Below are 9580 nucleotides of genomic sequence, written 5' to 3' on the forward strand. Positions count from 1 at the left end.
GCCATCATAGGTACTAACTCCCTGAGGTGTCTTCAGCATCCTGTCCCCCCAAAACTTGAGGGTCTGGGCCTCATTGCGGTGAGCAGCACCAGGCCTTGCTGCCAGGAGCCTCAAAGCCTTGCTTACCAGTGGCTTCCAGTAAGATCTTGCTGCAAAAAGCCACAGCTGCCACACAACCCTGCAGGGTGCTCATAGGGGCACTGCTCTGTAGGATTCTGCAGCTCAAGGTACATCTCACAGGCAGGCAGGCCTTGGAAGGCAATTTGGGCAGCATCAGCAGAGAAGACCACATCTTCAGACCCTCCAAGTGTCCCTATATTCCAAGGACAGTCCTAGATTTACAGAAGCCATCCGTTTTTGATTTGATCCCAGAATGTCCTGCTTTTCCTTAAGACGTCCCCAGAGAACTGTTGGAGGGTATGGAGTTATCCAGCCCCAGAGTCTTCTTAAGGTAGCCCATTATAAAAAGGTAAAGGGACCCCTGACCATTAGGTCCAGTCGTGACCGACTCTGGGGTTGCGGCGCTCATCTCGCTTTATTGGCTGAGGGAGCTGGCGGGCAGCTTCCGGGTCATGTGGCCAGTATGACTAAGCCGCTTCTGGTGAACCAGAGCAGCACACGGAAACGCGTTTACCTTCCCGCCGGAGCGGTACCTATTTATCTACATGCACTTTGACATGCTTTCAAACTGCTAGGTTGGCAGGAGCAGGGACTGAGCAACGGGAGCTCACCCCGTCGCGGGGATTCAAACCGCGACCTTCTGATTGGCAAGTCCTTGGTTCTGTGGTTTAACCCACAGCGCCACCCACATCCCTTAGCCCATTATAGGGAAGTTTTTAAAAATAATTATTTTTTAAAATGTTTTTATATATATGGGAAGCCACCCAGATAGTAAAGTTGTTATTATGGAATAGGATGTCCCTATTTTCGTTGGAGAAATGTTGGAGGGTATGCATCTTTGATTCACTACCAATAAGATTCTTTTGGTAATGTAATGAAATCTTCATGTGTGTTTAAGAGGAACCACTATGCCCAGGCAAGTATGCTTAATATTGCAGTTTTAATATTTCTTAATTATGGCAGGATTGTGCCCCATAGTTCCCTATTTGTATTTTATTTCTCTTTCTGGGTCATTAATAGTTGTAAGCCACTATCATTTTTTCAAGTGTCTTTTTTGCCTTCCTTTTTTTAAAAAAAAGCTCCAATATTGCTGCCACTGCAACAGTTTCTGGTCCTAGATGTGATATGATTTTTAATTGTATTTTTAAATATATGCCCTAGACCGCCGCAGTGAAACTTGGGAGAACTGGTTTGGGAGCCCCCTGTGCTAATGTCAATATTTTCAGTTACTCCAGACACAGAGTGCAAAAAATAAAAACCTCCCCGCGCAAGGCTTTCTACAGAACAGTGTTCTACTTTTTATTTTAAGCTAACAATTTCTCCTTCCTTCCCACCCAGGAGCCTCTCTCTCAAGATTTGCAAAAGCAGAAAACAAACCTGCCTTCTGCCCCCGACCCCTTCACTGGTAAGAGAAAAACTTGCCGCGGATGATAAACTCAACGCCAACACAACCATCCAATAATCTCCGTATCCACAAGAGCCAATAGCAAGCCGGCTTCCTCACATTTTCGCCTCCCCCACTTTCCAATGCACGCCCTCCCTGCCTCTGACGTCACTTTTCACCAAAGGCAGCAATAGCAACTTGGCGTCGTTGCTGCACCGTCCCTGTCTTGCGTAACAGGGGCGCGGAGCTGCCAATCAGCGACAAAGAGCCAATAGAGTCATTCTTGCTGAAGGAGCGAGCAGGCGAGAGGGAGCTCACAGCTGCTGGCAATGACAGATGACTTTGGACTCGGGCTTTGCAAAATGGCTGCTGATGACGACAAACGGGGAAGGTAACGTGAACAACGTGTCCCCCTCCCACCAAGACGGGTGATTGACGTGCTGCTTTGTGAATAAAGAAGGGCAGAATTAGGGCAGTCTGGATGATTGTTTTAAGAAAGCCTGAGGTTGGTGCCTGTGGCTTTTCTTTTGGTACTATATATGCCCAACACTTTTATCTTATTTTTTGGTGCTTCATAAATAATTATTTACTTTCATTGAAAGTAAGCACAGTGATACAAGAAGGTTAGCGAAGGAATAAAACTAACAATCTTTAGGATGTTGAATGATTAGGTCCTTAATTATATCATACATAGCTTTTCCTGTGGCATGCACACTGAAACTTTATTTACTTTTTTAAGTTACAGATAGGTAGCCGTGTTGGTCTGCCATAGTCAAAACAAAACAAATTCCTTCCAGTAGCACCTTAAAGACCAACTAAGTCAGTTCTTGGTATGAGCTTTCGTGTGCATGCTCACGAAATCTGAAGAAGTGTGCATGCACACGAAAGCTCATACCAAGAACTGACTTAGTTGGTCTTTAAGGTGCTACTGGAAGGAATTTGTTTTGTTTTTACTTTTTTAAAGTATTCATGTGTGCTTCCTCCACAAGGAACTTATTTATTATTTACTTAAGGTGTTGATACGTTTTCCTCACAAGGTAACAAGACAGAATTATGACATTTGTCTGGGCAAATATTTACATAACGACTTTTAAGGCATAAGCAACCTTTCAAAGCAGTTTACAGTACTGCTAATATTAAAACAATATTTATTTACTTATTTTTAACGTTACTTCCTGTGCAGAGGTTGGAGACTAGCAATGCAGTCCTATGCAAGGGACTCTGAAGAAAGTCATATTGAGTTCAGTGGACTTTCGTCCAAGTAACTGGATACTGTATATGAGTGCAGCCTAAAGAACTGAAACTGTTGAGAGGAGCCACCTTGAGGATTTTTCAGCCTTGTGCAACCCTAAGACAAGCTTTATTCTTAGTGCACCTGGAATGGTTATATAACTCTTCAGGTTTCTGCTCCCTTTAAAATTTGGTTTATTTCTAAAATTTCAGTCACACACCTTCAACACCCAAATGTGGCCCAGGGTGGCATACAGTGATGATAAAATATAATTAATAAAGGTAAAACTCTTACAGCACAATTCAAGGAATGCAAACTCAGAAGCTTCACTGCATTCCATAGGGCCTGCCACTACCAGGTTGCATTCCTATGCATGTTTACCAGGTAGGATGACCTACTGAGACTTACTTTTGCATAAACATGCTGTAAGATTTGGCAGTGCAGCTACAACCTTACATTCCTTTGAGCTCTGGGTCTTGCATAATGTTTAAAATCCTGTTACCCGGTTGGCCTTTTCTTCTGTAAATTTATATACTAACCGTAAATATTTCCAAGCAGTTTACAAAACAATAAAATATTAAAAACTTAAATGTAAAGTGAAATAATGATCAATAAACAGCAGAATAAAAGGGTTATTCAAACCATCTCATGCAGTGCTGGATTTGGTTACTAGTTCCTGATTTCTTATTTGCTCAGAGTTTGAAACACTTTTTAAAAAGGAAATGTGATGTGTCCCTCCAAACCCAAAATAAACATTAGAATTCCCCGAATCTTATTTCTCCATGACTGGGGGACTCCCTACTTTGAGTACAATAATAATGTTATTCAAACAAAATTATTGCACTTGTGAAACGCTCATAAATGCCTGATGACATAATAAAGACCATATGAAATAAGCAACGGGGAGGGGCATCCCAAAATCTGCTGTAGGCCAGCACAAATGATACACCAGTGAATATGGGACAGGTATCTACAAGATAATGTTGGATCCTGCCTGGCCCAGAACTCCTTGTGGGCAAATGCCTCTGTCGAGGGCACCAATAATTGCAAGAAGGAAAAGAAGAACTGATGTTGGCCACTCCAAAATAAGCATTTGGCCACTTTATTTTGGCCCATGAATGCATTTGGAATTTTGTGGAGAGTGTCCTGGGCACAATCTCCTCTGGTCACATCCTTCTCTGTAAAATGCACCACCTCTGGATAGAAAGAAAGCACACACATATTCTTTCCTGGCTCTAGTAGTACTAAAATGGATCCTAGTTGCATAGGGCTGCATAATTTTACATGGAGGCTTCCCACCACCAAAAAACCCCCACCCACTTTCATAGTAAAGCTTGGCAGGCAGCATAGTTGAAATGACTGATCCTTTGCATGCCTACCATTAGTCAAAAACATTTATCCAAGGCTTCATGGATTTGCACAGAATCACAATAAAACCACCACCAAGTCACTAAATATATCTGTGGATACCAACATGACACATGATATGGTGGTGGTTTTGAGGGATTGCTTGCAAAAAATTTATAAGGATCTGTAATGGTTCTAGGGATTGCTCATGCGTAAACCGGTGCAACACCTGGCTGGGTTGCCTGAGTGAACCTTTTCTGTCCGGACAGCCACTCACCCGTGGCTGTCTCAATCGCTGGCAGAATCCGTCAGCGGGCGTTTCTTGAACTTCTTCCAGCAAAGAAGCTCTTTGACACATAGTCTCCTCCTACTCTCCCTGCGCGGAAGCCTTCTGCGCAAGGAGGGTGTAGGCAGCGGAGGACCCTTACTCTCCCCGCTGGTCCCTGGCAAGGAGTCATGGGACCGCCTTGCCGATTCCCCCATCTGCCCCCCTTCTCCACTGGTGCTACGCTGATTCTCTTCCCCAGAAGATGGGCTGCCTCTCCCCATCCCGGGACGCTCTCTGGGACCCCTCCGGAGCCCGCTCTCTCCCTCCGGCCCTGATGGCAGTTCCCTGACAGGATCCATGTGGGTTCATGTTTTTTTCCATCATAGTGCCGGAAAGCAGCTTATCTCTGATTTTTACAGTTCATGATCTGTGATTGATCCGGGGGATGACTCATGAAAAAGGAAATGTCATGGTAATGCCAAAACAGGCAAATTAATTTTCAATCTCTGTGTCTGTATGGAACAAGCAGCAACAGTCATTTGATATTCATTAACATGTATTAAATGGTGTGTAGAGTTTTTTAATGTATTTGCACTATAGTGAGACCGCAAAAATGTTTCAGTATTAAACTCTTATTTTGTGCAGTTATAGATTTGCCATGAACTGTAAGAAACAGCTCTTTTAGAATAAAACAGGCCATGCTCATAACCATCCCGTTGTTGTGTTTTATTCATTATGCTTTTTGTTCAAAGCTTGCTACATTACTAAACAAAGTGTTATTAGATTACTGTCAATATATGTACATTGCAGACAATTTTCCAGTTGTGTTTGCCTCTAGGTGAATACAAACTTATTGTGGGCCTCTAGAGATTTGGATTAGTAGAATATTTATCTTGTTGAATCTGCAAGAATATGAACAGATTTGTTTAATATTCCTTTTATGAAAATTAACAATAATCCTGGAGTGAAAATTCAGGTTTTTGTGAAATGCTTGTTCTTTTTGCTTGTTCTAGAATAAGTGTGAAAGATAAAGCTATACTGAACTTAAAGAAGTTTGATGTCGGAGACAGATTTTCCCATATAACACTTCCAAAAGCCTCTGTTCTTATTCCGCTGATGGTTAAAGATGGAAAGCTGTGGGTTCTTTTCACTGTCAGATCAATGAAGGTATGAAAATCTGGAAGAAAAAAACTTCCACAACGTGTAAGGTTTGCTGCGAAATATATTGCCTGGTGTCAATGTGTGAGAAGAGAGAATGTGAGTAGTATGTGAGTCTCTCAATTGTATGTAAGAATAGCTGGATCAGACCAGTGCCCATCTTTTTTCTACCCATTTTCTCTATTCCATGCATGATTCTATACACTTATTGGAGGTACAAATATTTCAAAAATTAGAAATCATAAGGGTTGGAAAATTTCCCCTTCCGTCTCTGCAATTTTATATCTCTCCTTCCTTGCAGAATTTAATCTTCCATGGATAACAATGTATAGTGTAACAGTTGAATAAATTCATTAATCTAGTATGCATGCAAAATATCAGCTGTAAACTGTTGCCAACATAGGTTTTTATGCAGAGAGATTGAGAACCATATAGAAGACTGTAACGTATGACTTGTAACGTACAAGTTGTTTAATAAAAAATGGGGAATCCTGATATGTTAAGAACTGTCTTCTAGGATCATATGTTTGTCGCTTAAAATAATTACTTAACAAGGCTGTTCTTCCAAATCCTAGCTGAGAAGATCCCCAGGAGAAGTGTGTTTTCCAGGAGGTAGAAGTGACCCAACAGACAGAGATGAAATAGCAACAGCTCTCCGCGAAGCCAAGGAAGAAGTGGGGCTCCATCCTGAACAGGCTGAGGTCATCTGTAGGCTTCTACCTGTAATAGATAAAGTAAGGTGCATTTAGATAAAGTATAAGGTACTTGCAAGCATGAGTACCTATTTATCTCTGACCCTGGGTCCAATTCTTTCTCCTACTCCTTCCTTCCTGCACTTAACTTACATTACTCTTTAGGTTTCTCCTATGAGCTCTTATTCTTTTGCTGCCTCCATCCAACTTGGGGTTGGATTATAGTAACGGTAATAAGAATTTTATTATCTGTACTCTGACCATCTGACTGGGTTGCCCCTGCCACTCTGGCAGATCAGTTCTGTTACCTGACCTCTCTGGTTAGGATTTAGGAGAGAGTCTCTGAATCTGCACAGGTGGTGTGCCCCACACAGTGGTGGAATTTGGGCTCTCAAATTTCAGTGGTGCCCTTTGCAATGCTAAAATTCAGTGTGTCCCCCTCCCATACTCCGTTCTGCAGCATTGTTGTAGAGCCCCCCTGCAACGTGTCACCCAGTGTGGCCAAACCGACCGCAGCACTCTAAAACCACTTGAGCTCTACATGTTGCCTCAGCAAGCATGGCCAGTGGCTATTTAATAACTAAAAAATGTTTTAGGGCTGATGGGAGTTTTGGTGCAGTATCTGGAGGCAAACTGGTAACCCCTGCTTTCCTTCTGTTTTCCACTGATATTTGTAGTGTTTCACCCTGACTTTTAGTTGCTTTAAAGAGCCAAACCTTTTTTTCCCCTTTTTCAGACTTGTTCTTTAGTAACTCCAGTTGTTGCCTTCATAGAGGATACATTCCAAGCCCATCTTAATCCAGAAGAAGTCAGTGATGTGTTTTCAGTACCATTGGAGTATTTTATTAGGCCTTTAAAGCACACAGGCATTCCCAAAAAAATTGGCAACGTCTCTTATTTATTGCATTCTTTTGAATATGATGACTCGGAACGCAATACTTCATTTCGAATATGGGGACTCACAGCACACTTTGCGGTATTTCTTGCTCTTGCAATTTTTAGAGAAAAACCAACATTTGAAGTTCTGTATGATCTTGATAACTGGAATTCTTCAGTTGAGAACAATTTCATAGAGTTAATCAATATGGCGAAAAGCAAACTTTGATGTGTGGAATTGTTTCTCCTGTAAAAACTTATCCTGCTTATAAGTTCAGCACACAAGTTGCTTCAAATATATTCCCTTAAATTATATCCATAAATTATATTGAATTTTATGGGTCCAGTATTGAGTAAAAATATCTTGATATAGGATTATATGAAATAAAATGCACTGATCAGTATTTATTTCATAAAATTTATACACTACTTGATTGTAAAAATAAAAAACCCACCTCAAAGCAGTTTATGAAAAGATAAAACAAGAAAATCAATAAAAAATACAGTCATACTTTAGAACATACAAATGTTAAAATTACCTCAATTTTTTCAGCATCTGGGTCTAAACAAGAAAGTTGTGTCACATACTCCATTGCTCTACTATGTATCATAAGGAACAAAAATTAAATACTCATCCATTTCTCTGGCTGCTATCCTGTGTACACTTTGGTGGAAGTGCCATTGAGCTCAGTAGGACTTTCTTATGAATTGACAAACTTCTGACTTGGGGGTGCAATATGACAATTTCTACATATTGTCTACCTATTGGCATTTCCCTTCTTTAAACGACATAGAAGTGGCAACCAGTAGAAAATTATAGACTTAGATATGTTTTAAAGTAGAGACTTGCAAATTTCATGATTGATATCACCTATTGTTAGCTTGTCTGTCACTGCTTGTATAATATGTAGAAGAGAAGCTGGGAGCCTGAATAATGTTTGGGAAATCTACCTACATTTCCCGGTGTGGGTCCTAGATGCAGGTTAATATATATTAAGGTGCTGGCTTTCTCTGTACCTCACTTCCAGCTTGCAAAACATAGAGTGGGGGCAATCTGTTATTTGCTTACAGATGGGATACAAGATATATATGTTTGTCTTAGCAGCTCTGCAGATCAGACAGAATTCCATTGTCCCATCTGCTGGAGACCCCCTGTGCTAAACATACTTCTACACTGTTTGTATTCTTTGTGATAACAAATGATTCCTAACAAATTTGACTGACCAGTACTGGACATTGACACAGTAAAGATATTGATTGCTTTATTGACTGACCAATTTACAAAATAAATAGGAGATGGCTCGTGACTGTTGGATTAAGATGAGGTTTACGAGACGACCTTAATCACTTCTCACTTTCTCATGATGCGAAAACTCATGGACATCAACTGAAGCTGAATGTTTAGGACAAAAAACCAAAGTATTTGTTCACACAACGCATAGGTGTGGAACTCGTTCCCACAAGAGGCAGTGATGGCTACCAACTTGGTTGACTTTAAGAAAGGATTAGCTAGATTCATGGCTATCAGTGGCAACTAGCTGGGTTGGGTATGCTCTGTCTCCATGGCTGGAGACAGAATGCTTCTGAATACTAGTTGCTGAAAACAGCAGGAACGGAGAGTGCTCCTGCACTCGGGTCCTGCTTGCGGGTTTCCCAAAAGCATCTGTTTGGCCACAGTGAGAGCAGACTGCTGGTCTAGATGAGCCACTGGCCTGATCCAGCAGGCTCTTCTTATGTTCTTATTACTTGTTTCATTCTCAACCTCACCTGGCTTTGAGGATAAAAAGAAGTAGCTTCATGCACTTGATCACTGAAGAAAGGATGTGACAAATAAACTACATTTGCAACTTGAGGTACATCACCAGGCATAGCTGGGCTTGCAGTTTTGCTTGAGGCCTCTGGGTGGGGCAGTTAGACATTTAACATAAACAGTAATTGTACTTTTAAACACCTATGTTTTGTTGCTTATTATTGACTCAAATTTATGTTACTTGAAATAAAGAATAAAACAATTATTGGTGAGTCAGTGAGGGAGTGAATTCTTTAGGGATCTGGCTGGTTTATTCACACTTAAGAATTTGATAGATTCTGTTCACCCACATGTATAAGTATAGCGTATGACAAAGTCCCCCATGATATTTTTGCAGAGCAGCTGGTAAAATGTGTACAAGATAAGGTGAATTTGTAGCTAGTTGACTGACCACACCCAAAGAGTACTCACTAACAGTTCATCATCATCCTGGGAAAATGTGACAAGAGAGGTACCACAGGGTTCTATCCTGGGCCCACTTGTTCAACAACTTTATACATGACATAGTTGAAGGTATTGACAGGGTGCTCATCAAGTTTGCAGATGACACCAAACTGGGAACGGTAGCCAATGCTACAGAAGACAGAATTGGGTTTCAAGATGACCTTAACTAGAGAACAGGGCCCAAATTAACAAAATGATTTTCAGTAGGGACAAACGTAATAACCAACTGCACAAATTTAAGATGGGGGAC

The 9580-nt window shown here is 41.1% G+C and overlaps 1 protein-coding gene across 1 annotated transcript; it reads left to right on the plus strand.

Annotated features, from left to right (window-relative positions):
• The first annotated feature begins 1690 nt into the window (after nt 1-1690).
• On the plus strand, nt 1691-9098 carry NUDT7 (nudix hydrolase 7). The gene is made up of 4 exons (XM_081869990.1): nt 1691-1895; nt 5364-5517; nt 6084-6242; nt 6937-9098. Exons 1-4 carry the CDS (start codon nt 1834-1836, stop codon nt 7303-7305), a joined length of 744 nt encoding a protein of 247 aa, XP_081726116.1. The 5' UTR covers nt 1691-1833; the 3' UTR covers nt 7306-9098.
• The last annotated feature ends 482 nt before the right edge of the window (nt 9099-9580 follow it).

This window comes from Podarcis erhardii (genome assembly GCF_964252035.2).
Source record: "Podarcis erhardii genome assembly, chromosome: 7".
Classification (NCBI taxonomy): domain Eukaryota; kingdom Metazoa; phylum Chordata; class Lepidosauria; order Squamata; family Lacertidae; genus Podarcis; species Podarcis erhardii.

Bases quoted from the DNA above. Each gene is read 5' to 3' on its own strand.
- NUDT7 (XM_081869990.1), top strand. From the start codon at position 1,834: ATGACAGATGACTTTGGACTCGGGCTTTGCAAAATGGCTGCTGATGAC. The intron at 1,896-5,363 runs GTAACGTGAACA...TGCTTGTTCTAG, and splicing joins GATGACGACAAACGGGGAAG to AATAAGTGTGAAAGATAAAG. The intron at 6,243-6,936 runs GTAAGGTGCATT...CCCCTTTTTCAG, and splicing joins TTCTACCTGTAATAGATAAA to ACTTGTTCTTTAGTAACTCC.